This window comes from Punica granatum, chromosome 2 (assembly GCF_007655135.1).
Source record: "Punica granatum isolate Tunisia-2019 chromosome 2, ASM765513v2, whole genome shotgun sequence".
NCBI lineage: Eukaryota > Viridiplantae > Streptophyta > Magnoliopsida > Myrtales > Lythraceae > Punica > Punica granatum.
Genome location: NC_045128.1, coordinates 24,822,167 through 24,840,378, shown reverse-complemented (window position 1 = coordinate 24,840,378; position 18,212 = coordinate 24,822,167). Strand labels below are relative to the sequence as shown.

The following is an 18,212-nucleotide window of genomic DNA, read 5'->3' as shown; positions in this document are numbered from 1 at the left end:
GAGCTTCCCATGCCCCTCTGAAAGCCAATTGAAGGGCTACGAAGTGTAATCAGTTCAGTACAATACTAGTTGTTATATAATAAAGGTTGACGAACTCGAGAGTTTATGTAGACTCGGCGGAAGTCTCGTAGACTTGAAACGTGAACTCGTTTTATAAACTCGTAGAGTTTATGGACCGTATAAACCTATTTATAAAATGACTACTAATACTTTCAACATAAATAAATGTTCCGAATAAGACAAAAAGAACAAAAGGAAAATACAATATGTATTCAATCTCGGTAACATAAACTAAAGTCCAGGAATTCCAAATCCAAATTTATAATTTAAGGTTCACCAAATTAATGGACTTATAGTTTAACTCAATGGAGTTCGATTGATGGTTAAAGGGCGTAATTTTCTGGAGGTAGTCTCGGATGCAAATTGCTTAAAAAGTCATGCAAGAGAATACTTCTTGTTGGATCACATGTATGGTTTACGGCCCGACTCACTTGCCCATGAGTTTATAGAGTGTTCATATAAATCATGAATTAGTCGGCGAAGTCCAGACAACTCGTAATCGAAAAAAATTATAATTTAATCGGTGCAGTGGAATTCATAGAGTGAAGTTAGTATCTCAATGAATGTTCGCACTTTTCATTCGGAGAAGAGAAGTCAAGTCCAAGAGTTCACAGAGTCAACTCTATGAGAAGCATGAACTAGGAAAATTTTACCATTAGTTAGGGTATCTAGAGTTATTTCTCACTTTTGTACGAGGTTGACTTGCCCCTGCTAAGGAAAGCATGCTCCATCTCACGCCATTGATTTTTTATTTTTTATTTTTTGTGTATAAGAAGCAGAAAATAGGAAAAAAATTCTACTTATAGCGAGAGTACCAGAATTATTTCCAACCATCGGATTAGACTGACCAATCACTAGTAAGCAAGGCAGGCACCGACTAGAGATTGAGGACCATTAGTTGCGGTACGATGTGATAGAATAGCTAGATAGTTCATCATCTTTCATGGAGTATTTGTTGACATTGGACTCTATATGTACTTATAATATGGCTAAATAGTCTTAAAAAATTGCATGGCTAAATGTCACGACTCAAATTCGGGGCAAAACTGGTCCTATTCGGTGATGTCATTATCGCAAGATACAAAACTCATTTAGAAATTCAAATAACTGGAGCATTAAATATTGAAAAACCAACCTAAATCGTGTTTTTTTGGAAAATAATGCCATATAACCCAATGTTTTAGGGTTGTCTCAATTTTATCCCATCCTTTAAAAATTACCTAAAAATACTCAACGCTTGCATCTGCCTTTAAATCTACCTCACCATGGCGATTACCATTAAAAATTAATGGAGCGCTGACTTGGCAGGGTTAAGTGGGTAATGGTGTTAACGTGAATTTTTATGTGGGCCACCCTTGTCCAATATGGCCAATTTTATTCCAACCTTTGAAGGGTGTCTCACTTTTATCCTATCTTTTCAAGTAACTTTTAAATAATAGGATAAAATCAAGACAACTCTCAAAGGTTGGGATATACGGTATTACCAACTTTATCCTAACCGTTGGCACCATTACCTATTTAACCAAGCCACGAGTCATGGTGGGATAGATTTGGAAACAAATGCAAACGTCGGGTATTTTTAAGTAATTTTTAAAATATGAGATAAAATTGAGACAGACCTAAAACATTGCGATATATGGAGTTATTTTTCATTTTTTATTTCAAGTAAGACTAATTAATAAATACACTTAGAAGCTAAAAAATCACATCATAAAAAGGGATCAATATTTTGAAATAATTAAAGGAGCAACTTTTTGATTTTACCAAAAAAATAAAAAATTTCATAGATTTGAGAACAAATTAAAAGATTTGTGATTTTATGAAAACAAAAAGAATGCTAACTCTCCGTTTGTCACGTCGGAACTGTTATCATCCACGATAGCATTTTGATGGAGGAAATATCATTTTGGCATATGAGGTAACATAGCGAAATTTTGTGAATTTACATGTCATAATTTAAAAATAAATAAAAATTGGTAGATTTGGGAATTTAAGAAAAAAAATATTTTTAGGCTATTAACCATAAGAAATATATATATATATATATATATGTTATATAAACTCAAGGGGTTTGATAGGTGGTAAGGAGGAGTATAAGTAATCACCCCATCCTAAGTCAATCTATCTACATATAATATATAATTGCTGAGGCAATCACCAAATCGCGCCGTTTGTCCAAAAATTTAAAATGAAGGTTTCTCATTCACCGACCCTTCGTATGCCCAATATTTCCATAACTTCCATTAAATTGATTATTATTATTATTATTGTTAAGAAGTCAAATGAGATATATTGCTATATTGTTATTAAGCCAAATGGGATAATTGCAAGGCCAATCTATATCTATATATAATATATAATTGTTGGGGCATTCACCATTATGCGCCATTCGTCCAAAATTTCAAAATGGAGGCTTCTCATTCACCGACTATTTATATGCCTAGTTAAGTTAATTAAGTCTAATGGGATAATTGCTAGGGAGATTATTATTATTAAGCCAATTAAGCCTAATGGGATAATTGCTACAATATTATGATTAAGCCAATCTATATATTATAATAATTGTTGAGGCAATCACCAAATCGCGTCATTTGTCCAAAAATTCAAAATTTAGGCTTCTCATTCACCAACCTTTCATATGCCTAATATTTCCACAACTTCCATTAAATTGATTAATATTTCTATTATGGTAGTGGTAGTAGCAGTAATAATAACAATATTATTATTATTATTAAGTTAAATGAGATATATTGTTATTAAACCAAATGGGATAATTGCTAGGCCAATCTATATATTTATATATAATATGTAATTGTTGTGGCATTCACTATTGTGTGCCATTTGTCCAAAATTTCGAAATGGAGGCTTTTTATTCACTGACTATTTGTATGCCTAATTAAGTCAATTAAGTCTAATGGGATAATTGCTAGCAAGATTATGATTATTAAGCCTATTAAGCCTAATAGGATAATTGCTACAATATTATGATTAAGTCAATCTATATATAATAATAATTGTTGAGGCAATCACCAAATCGCGTCATTGTCCAAAAATTCAAAATTGAGGCTTCTCATTCACCAACCCTTTATATGCCTAATATTTCCACAACTTCCATTAAATTGATTAATATTTCTATTTTAGTAATAATCATAATATATTATTATTACTATTATTTTTATTTTTTTACTATTATTATTATATATTAATATTATTACTACTACTACTACTTTTATTATTATTATTATTATTATTATTATTATTATATATAATATATAAATTGCTAGGGCATTCGCCATTTTTGCCATTTGTCCAAAAGTTTAAAATGGAGGCTTCTCATTCACCAATTTTTCATATGCCTAATTAAGCCAATTAAGCCTAGTGGGATAATTCTTAGGGATATTATTATTATTATTATTATTATTATTATTATTATTATTATTAATCCAATTAAGTCCAATCTATAAATAATATATAATTGTTGGAGCATTCGTCATTATGTGCTATTTGTTCAAAATTTCAAAATGGAGGATTCTGATTCACCGACTTTTTGTATGCCTAATTAAGCCAATTAAGCTTAATGGGATAATTGTTAGGGAGATTATTATTATTATTAAGCCAATTATGCCCAATAGAATAATCGCTATAATATTATGATTAAGCCAAATGAAATAATTGTTAGGATATTTTGATTACGCCAAATGTGATAATTGCTGAGATATTATTATTATTATTATTATTATTATTATTATGCTAAATATGATAATTGCTTAAATTCATAGATAGGTTATTATATATCAAATTTCAATTTGAAAGTTATCGAGAAATAAATTATAAACTTATTAAAATTTAATCAAAATAAATAATAAACTAAAATATATCACAAAAAACAATTCATGCAAAGCGCGAGTTTATTGACTAGTTGGCTCAATTTACTAGTCCTGAGTATCACAAGGGGTTCCAGGAACTTAGAGGAATAGTAGGGCGAAGCCCCGACACTCTCGATTTGCAAATATATATATATTTATATTTATATTTATATTTATATTATACTCCTTAATTTATTCTTGGGCCCATTAGTTTTAAGAATTAATTCCCAAATTAAGTCTTAATTGTAAACAAGCCCTTGTGGCTTTGAAAACTCCCAGAATTACCACATAGGTCATCCATGACTTACTTTAGTCCTAATACAGAAATACCGAAATACCTTTTGGCTACATTTGGTCGTCGATCGTTGGTTGTCGGATTAGCTATTGGGATAGAGGCGGGATAGAATAGGATTTAAAAAATGCCATGGATTTACGATATTCTAATCTAGTGTTTGGAACGTGGGATGGAACCAAAAATTTCACTTAAGGAGGTAATATACAAAACCATATCAACGTAATATATTGATCTGTATATAGTGTACTGAAAGTAAAAATTAATATGATATTCTTAATATCATATAGATTTAATTTTCAAATCTTTACAAATAATTAGAAAACATATTCAAATTCCCAAATTTTCTCCAACTTATTAAATTTATTAAGTTTTATATTGCTTATAAATTTTTTGTGGAGAGAATCTATTATCTATTATAAAAAAGAATTGTTTCTTATTGGCTCTTGACATTTCTAAACCTCAAAAACATATATTCTATTCTTCCCATGGGCAAGTTCAAAATTTTCATAAAAAATCAAAAGGCAAAATCATATTTGAGGGGCATTCTCAATTTCCATGCTTTCAAAAGTCATAATTAATTTTGTGTTGGGGGCCCAATGCCGGCCACAAGGCCCGACTTCGGCCACCATAGCACTAAGCAAGGTCGCCCTTCTCCCTTCTTCCTACGTTGAGTGGCAGATTTTGAAAATTTGTACCAATATCAGGGTCAATGACATCATTTAGCACACAATATTATCTCTGTCCACCTTAACCCGCCTCCTGATGGGAATAGTTCCTTGATAAATATATCTTCATCTTGTCCCAGTTCATATATCATCGTGCGGTCACCAAACACGAATTTAGGATTTCCAAAATCCTACTCCCTCCATATCCTGGCTACTACTAAACATGGCTGATGGCTAGTACCGTGACTCCTTTACTCCGTCATTATCGAACAAACAACATATCTTAATTGAAAAATTGGATCAACCTCAACCCGAAAACCCCAACATGATCTAACGTGCAGTGCACCATTGGGTCGAACTGATTCGCCCCACTTCCCTTTGGAACCAACCATCACCTCATTTGCACGCATCAGCCAATCACAGAGAGATGCGGGCGGGCTGAAAAAATTTGAACTCATCTGATTCTTTTCTTCCTCCTCCTCTTCTTTATTTATTTATTTATTATTATTATCTATTACTAAGGGTTAATAAATAAAAAAAGCATAAACTTTTCACATTTTAATAATTTTAGCACAAACTTTTTTTTCCATAATCTAAAAATGTACAAACTTTCGATTTAATAACGATTTTAGCACGTTGTCAAATTTTTCATTAATTTATACGGAGTCGAGGTCATAGAGGGCGCCAATAACCCCAATTGGAAGGTGATGGGCGGGGTCGTGGCTCCCCGAGAATGGTACGCATTCACAAGCTGGGAGAGGAGCGGCGAGAAAGGTATGGTTGTGTACGGTGGGAATTCCCCTAGCAATGACAGGCTTGATGACATATTCTTCTTTACCCCTAATGTCATCGAGACCAAATTTGGACTTGCTCTATCGTCGAGCCCTGTTAATGAATAATGTTGTGTTTGTATGTTCAGTCTATCAGTTATCAAATGCAAGTGTGTCCTCGAATTGACCCTGACCTCTGTCATGAACAAAGCATGTCGGAGCAGGCCTTAAACATCTATACGAGGCTTCATGTTTTATGTCGAGTCCGAGAAAGCACAGTTGCTTTATGTAATCCTGAAGGGTGTAGAAGTCTCAAGGGGACATACTGTCGAGACTTTTAGGTTACATTTGGTTCGTTGGAATATAATTGATACATAATAGAATAAACATGGATTATAATAAACAGATAATATAATAGAAATTCTGATAAACTTTTAGGGTCCGTTTGAAAATAGAATTTTGCTTAGTTCAACTCAACTCCAAACTTTTTAAATTTTCAAAATGACCAAAATGTTTTCAAAATTTTCACTTTTGCCCCACCCCTTCTCCCTCCTCCCCAACGTCACTGTTCATCATCTTCCTCCCTCCTCAACCCCGCCTATCTTCGAGCCCACCCTCTCCTCATTCCCTATCCTCATCAAGACCACTCTCCCTTCCGCCAAGGACGTCACCATCTTTGTTCTTCTTCTTCCCCTTGCATTGTTCATGGAGGAGGATGATTTGCGCGAGGTTCGTGAGAAGATAGCGATGATCTGCAGATTTGCGACTCTTTCACCAGTCGCTCCGAGAAGACAAGGAGATCTACTCCTCTCCGCCAGTTCCGTTCGATTATCTTGTCCGAGGTTCCATGGAGTCAGGCTTCCATTAGAAACAGTGAACTTGGCCTCAATCTTCAGATTATGAAGTCAAAATCAGAAACCCTCGGATAGATCTTCAGATTATGAAGTGGAAATCTGAAGTGGAAATCGAAAACCCTAGGATCGATTGATGAGATTTGGGGCTCGGGGATCGGCATGAAGGAAGAGAGAGAGAGAGAGAGGACGGGGTGGAAGGGGGAGGAAGATGATGAACAATTAACTTCACGGAGGAGGAAGAAGGGATGGGGCAAAAGTGAAAAATTTGAAAATATTTTGATCATTTTGAAATTTTAAAAAGTTTGGAATTGAGTTGAATTGAGCAAAATTATGTTTCCAAATATAACCTTATTTGTTTGGTTGGAGAGAATAACAAAACTAAGAACTGAAATTTTATATTTGATTGATCGGAATACACGGGAAATATGATATGTTTTTAAGCCAAAAGACACATATACCCCTGATTTTAAATATTACATTAATGTAAAATAAAAAATATTGAAATCGCCACTATTCATCTTCTTCTCCGAAGATGAACAACAGCAACAGCCATGGATAAGGTCGGGCGGGCCTAAGATCCCGAGCCCCGATTTTATGGCCAAAGTCCATCTAAGCCAAACTCCCTCCCGCATTTCGTGGATCTACAGCCCCACGCGCCGTCGGCATTCCCCCTCCTGGGTTTCCCTCCTGCTCCCCCGCGACGGCCCTGCCGCTGTTCTGGGTTTTCCCTTCCCTCACCCCATCCGGTTCTGGGAAATAAGATGCCCCCTCTGGTGTTGCTCCTCATCTCTCTTCTCAGCCTGCCACTTTTCTGCTCAGGTCTCGGCAGAGTGAGGGGGACGGAGCTGCGAGGCACCTAACATCGACTGCCGTCGAAGTTGGAGCTTGGGAGGCAGCAACGCGGAGCAGTGGTGATGGTGGAGGGCTGAGCTAAGGGCATGGTGGAGGGCTGAGCTAAGGGCATGACGGGGAATATGCTCTCTATTCCCAACGGGAAAAGCTGGGGGGAAGGGGGGTGGAGTTGGGCATGGGATGCCCCATCCGGAATCACTATTCCGATTCCGAATACAAACAAACGCATGAATAGAATTGGGTGCGGAATAGATCCGGAATGGAATGCCATTTCCGCCCAACCAAACATAGCCTAAGTATAGCCATGATTTTCTTATGGATTCTGGCTTTTGCTAGGCTACAACAAAAATCTGTGATGAAATCATGTAAGAAAACGAGCAGAAGTATGTTCCATCCATCTGTTCCTCAATGATCGATCGAGTTATAATATCCTTTTACCCTAATTGTTCTTTGTTTTCTTTAACGATGAAATCGACTCATCTAAATCCAAATATTTTTGTTCCCGTAGAGAATGACATTACACCTCAAGAGACTTTTAGTGTCAAAATAACAGAATGTACACGCAATTTGGCACACCAGAATCCAAAGTTTTCTACCGATCAAGAGGTACGATACCTATCACGAGATCTTCAACTCCATATTAGTTCAAGATTATGCATTTGAGATTATTTTTCAAACAATTTGGTGAATATATGGACATATTAACATATTAGGTTCAAGTATTGGCTTATTATAAAAGTACAAACTTTTTCAAAACGAAAATAAATTTTGTAAATTTGTGCTTTTCCTTTATCATTTAATTTCACAGGAAAGGAAATGGTCAGCTCAATGGAGATTCAATTTATTAAGTTTTTATCGCGCATATACTACTAGCCCTCACGCAAACACGAAACGCATGTGCGATTGCTTTTGTGTTTGGGAGCAAACTCGAATATCGATTTAACGGTCAATCTCGAATACTGCGGCCTGCACGATAAAAAAATTTTAATAATGAAAAATGCACAATGTAGGCTGCATGTGCCTAGCAATTTATTTATGCATTTTTGTTCAAACTTAAAAGATTATTGATTGTGAAAGAAAATATTTATAATATTTTGTACTGTTAATCTCATAATCGAATTTGTTCATAGACTCTAAAACAACGATTTTGACTGTTAAACCGATATTCGAGTTTGCTCCTAAGCACAAAAGTAATTGCGCACCCGTAAAGCCATCGCATGCGTGAGGGCTAGTTATTATTATTTGGTGAATAGTAAAGTTTCATTGAACATCAAAGTAATGTACATGGAGTGAAATGCCTGAAGAGGCATCCGAGACAGAGAGATACCTGAAGAGACATACCAAACAGACAGAGAGGTGCTTGAAAATGCATCCCGAACACTAAAATAGTTGCCTAAAGAGGCACACAAGACAACCCGCGGATCGAGATCGGATGGGGATGTGAGCGGTGGAGAGATGGCTGAAGGCTGTGGCGGAGGCAGAAGAGGAGTAGGTGGTGATAGATGGGGCGGTGACACAGCAGGCTGGTGGTCTAGCAGAAGACGATGACTGGGAGGAGTCGCGGTGGAGCTGTGACTAGAGGTAGCAATGAGGAGATGGCGAGGACAGAGAGAGGAAGAGAGATTGATAAGGGGCGCGCTGCCGAAGGCGCCCGGCAGAAGCCGAACACGCCGGCAGCGGCGGCGGATCTAGGAGTGTAGCTATGGCTTCAGAGGAAAGAGAGTCGAAGTGGCTGCTTTGCTCTCAGGATGGGGAAAGAACATAATGGTTTATTATTTTGGTAATACCTCCTCCGTCTTTTCTTATTTATTTCTTAAAAAATAATATATTAACTATATTTTAATTTTAAATTAAATATTAGGAAACTCAGTGGTGAGCTCTTCTTCCTCCTTTTCTTGTTGGAGCTGAGCAAAGCTTCCCTGCTCTGCAAATGAGATGAAAGCTCTCCGTGCAACCGCCGTCCCCATCTCCCTTTCTTCCTTCTCCTCACACCCTCCTCCGCTCTCCCACTTCCATTTCCACCGCCTCCTCCCGGGACCTCGCCGTTTCTCCTCAATCACCTGCTCTTTCGCGCGCCGCCGCCCTCGGCGATCCCGGAGGCTCGGCAGGAACAGCTCCAGCCCCGGCACCAGCACCTTCGAGGCCAGGCCCTCTAAGACCGAACCATCCTCCGATGTAGAAAGCCTCAAACTTACCATTGATCTCAACCACTGGACCCACCGAGTGAAGCCCAAACTCGACCAGTTCGTTTGCAGCGGGAGAGAGGCTTACGGGGACCTGCGAACCCTGATAACCCTCGATGAGAACCGGAGAGTGCTCATTTCCTGCCGCAGGTCGACGGTGGAGTTCGTGGGAGGGCTGGTGGTTGTGAGCTTTGTCATGGTTTCCGTGTTCAGGGTTTTAGTGAAGTTATGTGTAGGGTTGGGGTCCAGATTGAGATTCAATAACGGGAAGACCGAAGTGGTGGTGAGGAGGGATAGGAGTTTGGGAGGGAGGGAGGTCGTGGTTGGGACGAGGCAGGAGTTGGAGAAATTTAGGGCCTTGGATAGTCCGCTGGCGCCGGGGAGGGGAAATTTGGATAGGGTTTCACAGGGACGGAAGCAGAACTTCGGGGTTCGGTTCCAGAACGAGTTGCCAGAATGGTGGCCTAGCTCTTTGCCTGGTCCGGACCCGGAGGTGGATAGGGAGGAGTATCAGAGGGATGCCAATAGATTGATTAGAGGTGCGCATTCTATGCCGTTTCTTCCTTTTCAAGTTTATTTGACGTTCTCTATCTAATTCTGCTCGATGTACAAGGAGGTCTTGTTTCATATGAAATGTGTTCAATATGACTGGCTAAGAGCCTTTATGTTGTTCGATTCGTAATTGTCGACTATGGCTGACCTTGGATAAGAGCATTTGGTAGTTTAACAGCTATTTGATGGGAATGGAGCTAAAGGCCATTATGTTAGGTCCTAGTCGGTAGCAACCAAGCTGCCAATGCTAATTATCGTTGTTTGTCGTAAATCATATGCACATGATTGTGCTATCTCCTTAATTATTGTCACTGACAAGTTTTTATATTAAAGATGAATGCACTTATTGCCTTGTTCGCGTCTTATTTTCATGCCATATACCATTGACCGATGACTCATCAATATGATTTTCAGCAATCGTGGACAACAGATTGCATGGGAAGGACATTGCTGAGACTGACATAATTCAAGTGAGTGCTTTTATCTCTGTCGATGCTTTTGGGAGGCCTCGTAGCATTTGGGTTTTTGTATTGAAGGATGTGGTGTTCTGTCATGCTTACAGGAGTAGTTGGTCTTTTGTTTTCCTTTATATGAGTGTCTCCGCAGTTTTTCTCCTGCATTTACTAGTTCCTTATTAGGTGATCCTTCAGTGATGCTCCGGAATCTTCTTTGCCTGCATCTATGAGCAGCTACGCCGAATATGCAGGACATCTGGGATCCATGTCTCATTTGGCACTACCAACACCCGAGATTACTTTTATCGCACATCTGTTGACTTTGTTCTAAATGTTTGCAGTCGGTATGTGTTTCTAGGCAAAACTTTCTTCACCATCTGATAATAGTTTATCAGTTTTCTCATATTTCCCCAACTTTCTTATGTTCACTAACACTATAAAGAAATTTCAGTCCTTCAGGTCAATCCATGCCTGTTCAGATTGATGGGGAAGATGTTCGGGTGTTCGTTGCGGGTCTTGCTGGGAACATAGGGCTTGAGAATATTCGTGCTGCAAGAATTGTGTCTGCTGCTGTTGCTGCACGGACAAGATCCACTTTTCTACAGGCCTGGGTAATTGTTAAATTTATAAATCATTGTTGAAGTAACAATCTTACTTTTCTCTTACTGACATATAATTTCTGGATTTCATGACGGCATTCTGATATTGGTGGGAACATCTTTCTTTTCTGTCAGCAAAATACAGGTTTTAGCAGGCGTCCAAGTTTTAGCTGCAAAACTGCCGATAGTGATGACTGTTAAATTTTGAGATAAAACCTAGATAAAATAATGTAGACTAGTGTCAACAATACATTAGCCTGTGATTTCTAAAGAATCATATGTGACTTTGCTTTTCTAGCAAGTTTGAAAAACAGTTTCAAACGCGAGTCTTGAATTGCTTGATGCAAGGTCTAAAATGGGTCAATACCTGCTGCGGATTTTCGTGCGAATTTTTTGGAGTTAAATTTATTCCTCTGTAGCAATAATAACGTCCTTGGAAAGACACATTTCATAGATACTTGGTTCCATGTTTCTGCCATCTTAGCTTTTACATGATAGAGTTGATGTATTTGTCTGCAGGCTCTGGAAATGCAAGGTGAGCATGCCGGATCACTGGAAGAGCTGTCGAAGATATGGTTCATTCACAGAATATTCCCTCCCAAGGAGAACTCTGTATGTCTCCCGTGGTTTGTTTACCTCTTCGAAATATGGATTCAATTCTATCATTCAGGGAGAGTTTTTACCTGCCGAAATCCAGTTACTTGGCAGTAATATTTGGTAGAGAAGATTGCCCTCCATTTCCTGTCCTTTCACTTGCTATCATTGGGAATAGATTTGCTCGAAAGTTTCTTTTTTCAATATGCTTTGATATGAGCTGGAGGCCAAGAAACTTGTTGGAATAGAGTGTTGAATTAGTCGAGAGTTAAATAAGAAGGAAAATATGGACAATAAGCTTGGACGTTATTTGCATGAAAAATCACCAATAGGTTTCAATATATTATGGTTGATTGAGTCATTTTATGGCTTAAATTAGATGCTTCCGTCTTCTCCCATCCTATTATCCTCTTCCCTCTCTCTCTTTGATAACTCTTTAGATAATGTAGTCAGCTAAGTTAAATCAAACTGACCCTCTGGTGCAAGTGTGAAATAAGTCATCTAAGTAATACTCCAACAAGTTCGCTAATCTGTGGCAACTTTATTACTTTCTTGTTAATTGCAGCCTGAAATGGAGATGGTGGCCTTGGGACTGAGGAAACAGCTGAGACAGGAACATCGAGAGTTTCTTATGAACATGCTTGTTGGGGTTTGCTGTGAAGAGAGCCCTAGAAGCCTAGCAGAAGCTCTAGGCCTGGTAAGATCATTCTTCTATAGCCGTCAAAACCATAGGACTTCGACTGTAATCATGCGACCCTCATTTAACGGACCATTCACGTCACAAGATCTTGCCCCTCTTGAATTATTATAGCAGATGCAGTTCACTTCATGAATTGATCTCTTTAATTTTACGCAGGCCCTTCCCCCTCAGGCTGTTGCTGCTGATCATGAAGGAAGTTTGACATGATATTGATAAACTTTCACCATTTCGGAGTATAATCATTATTCCCCTCGAAATGGGGTTTTAGTCTCGCTCACATTTACTGAATAGGGTAAAGCTTTCATGTACCAATTAACCTATCAATGTAACATTCATTACTTGGGGACTCTACAATCCGAGAAAGAAGGGAGAAACGAAAATTGAATAAGCGCCAAGGCAATATGTTATACCATTGTCTAACTGCCTTTTTAGTTCAAACATATATACAGAATAAAAACGTGAAGACACTGAACGTTGTTCACAGAACAATAAAGGAATTCCCAGATACAAATCTAATCCCTACTTAATTAGATACAATTTTTTTTTTTGGGTTTCTTTAATGCTAAGAAAGGTAAAATGGCAAACTAGTGAATTACAACCCATTACGAATACCAGCAAAAGAAAAAGGTTTCCATGACAAAGGAACATAAAAATATCCGAATCCTCCATGGAAAACAAACACCTATAGAAAGAAGTATCATAAGAAAGATAAAAATTACAAGTGGATGTTTCTTCTCGAGGTCTGCAAGGAAAGTGAGGGAAGCTCGTTTGAAAGAAGTAGGATTATGCCGTGAAGGAGACATTTTAACTCGACCAACTTAAGTCTCAGGGGCGGGAGCAGCAGGAGCAGCAGGAGCAGCAGCATGAGACTTGAGGAGTGGCTGAAGAGCCTTAACGACGATGCTCATGTTGGGCCGGAACTCAGCTTCGTACTGCACGCACAGTGCTGCAACAGCTGCCAACTGCACCCCGTAAAACATTGATGTCTAATTAGTATGCACTAGTATACGAAGTTACATTACGTGAGAACAAGCCGAGCTACCGGGGAACAGCAAAGTAATATCCATGTCTTGAGCGGCCAAAGGAACAAATGCACTTCGGATTTGAGTTTTCACACTTTTTAGCTCAAGAAGCTCAACAATCTATCTTTAGTACTTGGAAAACACCAGTCCTCTTAGAATGCGATAAAGAAGGGGCCACTCAAGTATTCATGCAGCAAAGGAAGCAAGATTAAACTGCATCGCCCTGGCTCAGCTAGACTACAAGCTCTAATCCTAGAATTCCAATTGCAGACGTAATAGAAATCAGAAAAGAAAACCGTTACCTTAGCAACTGCCTTTGGCGGATACTCTCCCTTGAGCCTTGGATCCACACACTGTTTGACTTTGTCTTCGCTCAATCTTGGTGTCGCCTGAAAAAATCAACAGCATATTCACACCACTTTATCCCATTTAAAAAAAAAAAGAAAGAATAATTGGAAAGCCCTAAAATATTTTATTTTACAAGAGCAATACATAATTGGAAAAAGAATGTCTACAAGCATAAAGAAGGCAAGGACATACCCAGGTAACAAGACTCTGCTGCCCACGAGGCATAGTATGATCTACGGGCTTCCTACCCGTAAGAAGCTCCAAAAGTACGACACCAAAGCTGTATACATCACTCTTCTGAGTCAACTGTCCAGTCATTGCATACCTGCACCAAGACCAGATTCCATCTTCGTTAATCACCAAAACCCATGAGAATTACAATAATAGCATCAGAAGAATCACCATACTGAGATTTCATCATTAAAATAACTGTTCTAATGGTAAAGCAAAGCATTGATAAGGTAACATCTGGATGCACACAGATGAGGAAATACCACAACCTTTACAAAGATTCAGTTCAAGACAAGACAGCATAAACCTCTGTGTATTCATACATATACATAATGTATTTGTTTTTCCAGGAGACAGAACCCAAGGCAAATTAAAGCGCGAGTTGTACTTTATATGACATTATGATCTCTTTTTTATTGTAATATTCAAGTACTGCCTATTAAACAATAAACATAGTTTCTCCCCAAAACAATATAAAAGAATGGAAAGAAAAGAAACGTAAAATGGAAAAATGAAAGATGGTAAAACTCATGAATGGAAACTAGAAACATTAGCCAAGCAATATCTTGGGGGTAGAGAATTTCTTTTTTCCCTTCGAAAAAAAAAAAAAGAGAGGAAGACGGCAGGATAGAGGGCATTACTCTGGAGCATGATAGCCAAATGTTCCCAAGACCCTAGTAGAGTGAAGGCGGGCGGCCATATCAGGAGCTTGATTGGATAAGTTGAAATCAGCAATCTTAGCCTTGAAGTCCTCGAACAAGAGCACATTGCTAGATCTAATATCTCTGTGTATAAGTGAAGGCTGAACCTTCTCGTGCAAATACTCCAGCCCTCTAGCTGCATCAACTGCGATTTTCACCCTCTGCATCCAGTCAAGAACTGGACCAGGTTGGGCACCTTGTACTCCTTTTCTACCTACATTAATAAGCAGCAAGAGTAACAAGAAAAATATCTCAGAATTTGCTTGGAAACGTTATTAAACATGAAATCAAGGAACTCCCGATTTAAAAGACTTAATCCTTTTTAATCAGGGCCTCCAGCATCTTAGAGCTCCAATGAAGAGACATACAAGGCCCTTTATGAAGAACAACTTCCTCAGCTGGTTTTCAGAAACATAAACTAAAACTATTCATCTCTTTTCAAGCATGGAACCGTCTCTCAGTATTTCTATAAGCAGAAGAAGTATTTAACTTGATATAATTGTTATCTGTTGCAATCATGCTTCATTCATTATTGAAAAATTGGAGAATGGTTCCTCATACCATGTAATACATCATGCAATGATCCCATAGTGGCGAATTCATAGGCAAGTATACGAAGATTTCCCTCCACACAGTAACCAAGTAACTCAACAAAATTTTCATGCTTCAATCTTGAAACTGTTGAAACCTGCAAAAATACCGATCTGATAAGTTACGCAATCCAAAATCTATAATTAACCACAAAGTGGAAAAAGCTGAGACATGATAATAAAGTATAATAACAACTCAACAAACCTGAGTCAAAAACTCCACATTAGAATCAGGTTCGTTAGAAACATCAAGCTTCTTAACAGCCACAGCCTTCCCTTCATCAATGTGTGCATAATAAACTCGACCATAAGATCCTTCACCAATAAGTGCCTTAGAACCAAAGTTATCAGTCTTTTCTTTCAACTCCTCCAAAGATAGAGCAGGCACTTCGATAGGTGGCGGTGCCTTTGGAACTTCAGACTTCACAGGGGCAGAAGTTTTCGAGCCTTTATGGTAACCTAAAAATCACATAATGCGAATCTGCTAATCAGTGGATGCTACACTTTGCAATGGTTGAAATTACATCATATACCGAATGACTAGGACTCATAATTCATACAAGAATGCTGCCTTCATGTTTCAATAATGCTGAAGTATCTCAACTTCTTTAAAAGTGATCCACGAATCATGACCAGTCATTTCTGTGCTGGTTCTAATCATCAACGAATCCTGACATCTGTAAAACATTCGAAAATCTGCCAGCCCTACAAATGGGTTGATGATAATAATTGCGACATCTGCTTCAGATCATTCCAGATTTTGATGAACAAGGAAATAACTTGTGATGCATGTTTATAATTGCCCAGATACATTATCTATTCAGAATGATGATCACATTACAAATTTTAATGGATCCAAGAATTCTTAGTCACTAATCCTAATAAGGTCATCAAATGCAGCCAGAAAAAGTTACTAAAAGCACTTCATCTTTATTGAAACTGAAGAATTGGATTAAACGTACCATCATTGTGGTTCCTCGGACTCTTCAAAAGCTCATCATCATGAGAAGGATAGGATTCTTCAACTTGACATGTACAGCAAAGCCACTTTCTCATCCTGTCCCTCTTTCTTGTATAAAAATAATCTTGAGCTGGATCTTCAAAAACGTAATAATTGCGAACAACTGAATGTGCCTAAGTAAAATAAAAGAATCCACAATCAGATATTCAAATTATCTAGGAACACTTGAATGCAGAAAGACCCTTAGTTCAAATCTCTAGCGAGGTAAATGGCAAAGCAATTTGAAAGTGCTACTTCAAAAGAACTTTTAGAAATAAAGTTAAACTACGAGCCCAAATTCAACAAAACGAAATACATAGATCGTAAAATTCATAACTTATTCCACGTGGTCTCCTTGCTAAACCTACATTTATGAGGGCTCTAATTTAAAATCATTTCAGGATTTCTACCGATTATTCCATCAATCCATGCAACAGGTATGTCATCTGGCAACACAGTGATAAAGCATATACGCCTAAATAATTCAAGGTATATGCCAAAAATCTCCCAATTGAGTCCAACTGATTCGTCAAAGACCCGTTCATGTCAAAAGCTCCATACATGCTCAAGATTTGTAAACAAACATTTTCCCATGCAAAATAGCAAGAGATATCTTGGAACGATGCGATGTAGTAAACCTACAAGTCCTTATCAAAATATTGCAGAATTGCGTAGTACGAGTCCTGCATTTATCTTGCAATCAAACCGAAAACTACAAAAGCATCCACTTAAGGTAAAAATTTAAACAATTTGGTAAATACCAACTCCTTTCTTAGGTAAGCCTCGTACAAAAAGAACTAGAACAACCAAAAAACACATTCTTTTGTCTGGTGAAATCCCAAAAAGAGTATTAAAAAAATCATATTTTCCAAAATATGAAATCCCAAACAAAAACAATGACACGGAAAAAGAGAGTATTCACATATTCAACTAGACAGTAAACTGACAAGAACCCCTTTGCTTTTGTCTGGTGATGAATAATTACAGAAAATTCGTCAAATCACAGGATATACAACGACACAGTGAATGCCAACAAAAGGGTTCAAGTCACAGCAATCCGTACCGGCAAACGGCGGCGATAGAAGTCGCCTTCCATCAAAGTAGAAACCAATACTATCACCCCAAAATCGATCAAACAAGCAAAACCCAGAAGCAAAGTCGACCCAGGAAGATTCGATAGGGGCGAGAAAGGAAGAACCTTTCCCGTAAATTAACAAGAAACGGAACAAGAATCAATAAGGGTACGCGTGAAAATGAGAGAAACCGAGCGAGGGAGTCGCAGAATTAAAAGGGGCGTGACAGACGCGGAGAGAGCTAAATTGGGGAAAGGATCCAAAACGGAACCGACAGAATTGGTAAATTCTAGGGCCAAATATCAACTACAAGACGCGGGAAGATTACCTGTTCTTCTTCTTCTTCGATTTCCTCTCCCCTTCTACCTCGGGAGGGCTCTGCTGTTCCACCTTCTTCTGCCGGACACGATACAACGTACGTTTGGTTCCGAGTTAGTAAAGACAGGTAGGATTATTGGGGAAGACGGAAAGGAAGAGCCTTTCGCTTTTTCTCTGCTCTCTCTTTGTTCTGTTTTTGTGTGTGGGAGAGACAGACAGACAGAAGACCGCCAGAGAAGCAAAAGCGGGGAAGGATTTTGCTTTTTTAGATCAATTATTTATATATTTATATTTATTAATCAGTACTAATTAATAAACTAATCTAATTATGAAAAAAAAAGTAACTTCGCGAGCACTTCTAAATTTCTAATGATATTTTCGCCGAAAAACTTAATGATTTAAATAAACTATAGTTGATACCGCCCATTACACAATAATATTTTATCAATATTTATTATAAAATGTAGATATTTAACACGTATAA

General features: G+C 38.0%; 2 protein-coding genes across 3 annotated transcripts; one reads left to right on the top strand and one right to left on the bottom strand.

Moving 5' to 3' along the window:
- Positions 1–7,853: 7,853 nt before the first annotated feature.
- Positions 7,854–12,830, top strand: LOC116195085. Its single transcript, XM_031524060.1, has 8 exons — positions 7,854–9,142; positions 9,224–10,084; positions 10,512–10,567; positions 10,787–10,896; positions 11,004–11,163; positions 11,671–11,763; positions 12,311–12,442; positions 12,602–12,830. Exons 2-8 carry the CDS (start codon positions 9,298–9,300, stop codon positions 12,650–12,652), a joined length of 1,389 nt encoding a protein of 462 aa, XP_031379920.1. The 5' UTR covers positions 7,854–9,142; positions 9,224–9,297; the 3' UTR covers positions 12,653–12,830.
- Positions 12,831–12,866: 36 nt separating this feature from the next.
- LOC116195086 (PTI1-like tyrosine-protein kinase 3) lies at positions 12,867–17,979 on the bottom strand. 2 transcript variants are annotated; one of them, XM_031524062.1, is made up of 8 exons: positions 17,739–17,979; positions 16,300–16,471; positions 15,543–15,796; positions 15,309–15,435; positions 14,688–14,961; positions 14,008–14,140; positions 13,770–13,856; positions 12,867–13,407 (listed from the first exon to the last, which is right to left on the bottom strand). In XM_031524062.1, the coding sequence occupies exons 2-8, from the start codon at positions 16,391–16,393 to the stop codon at positions 13,264–13,266; spliced, it is 1,113 nt and encodes a 370-aa protein (XP_031379922.1). In that variant the 5' UTR covers positions 16,394–16,471; positions 17,739–17,979; the 3' UTR covers positions 12,867–13,263. The 2 variants fall into 2 exon arrangements, with proteins under 2 accessions (XP_031379922.1, XP_031379921.1); XM_031524061.1 differs by lacking the exon at positions 17,739–17,979 and adding an exon at positions 17,401–17,595.
- Between the last annotated feature and the right edge of the window lie 233 nt (positions 17,980–18,212).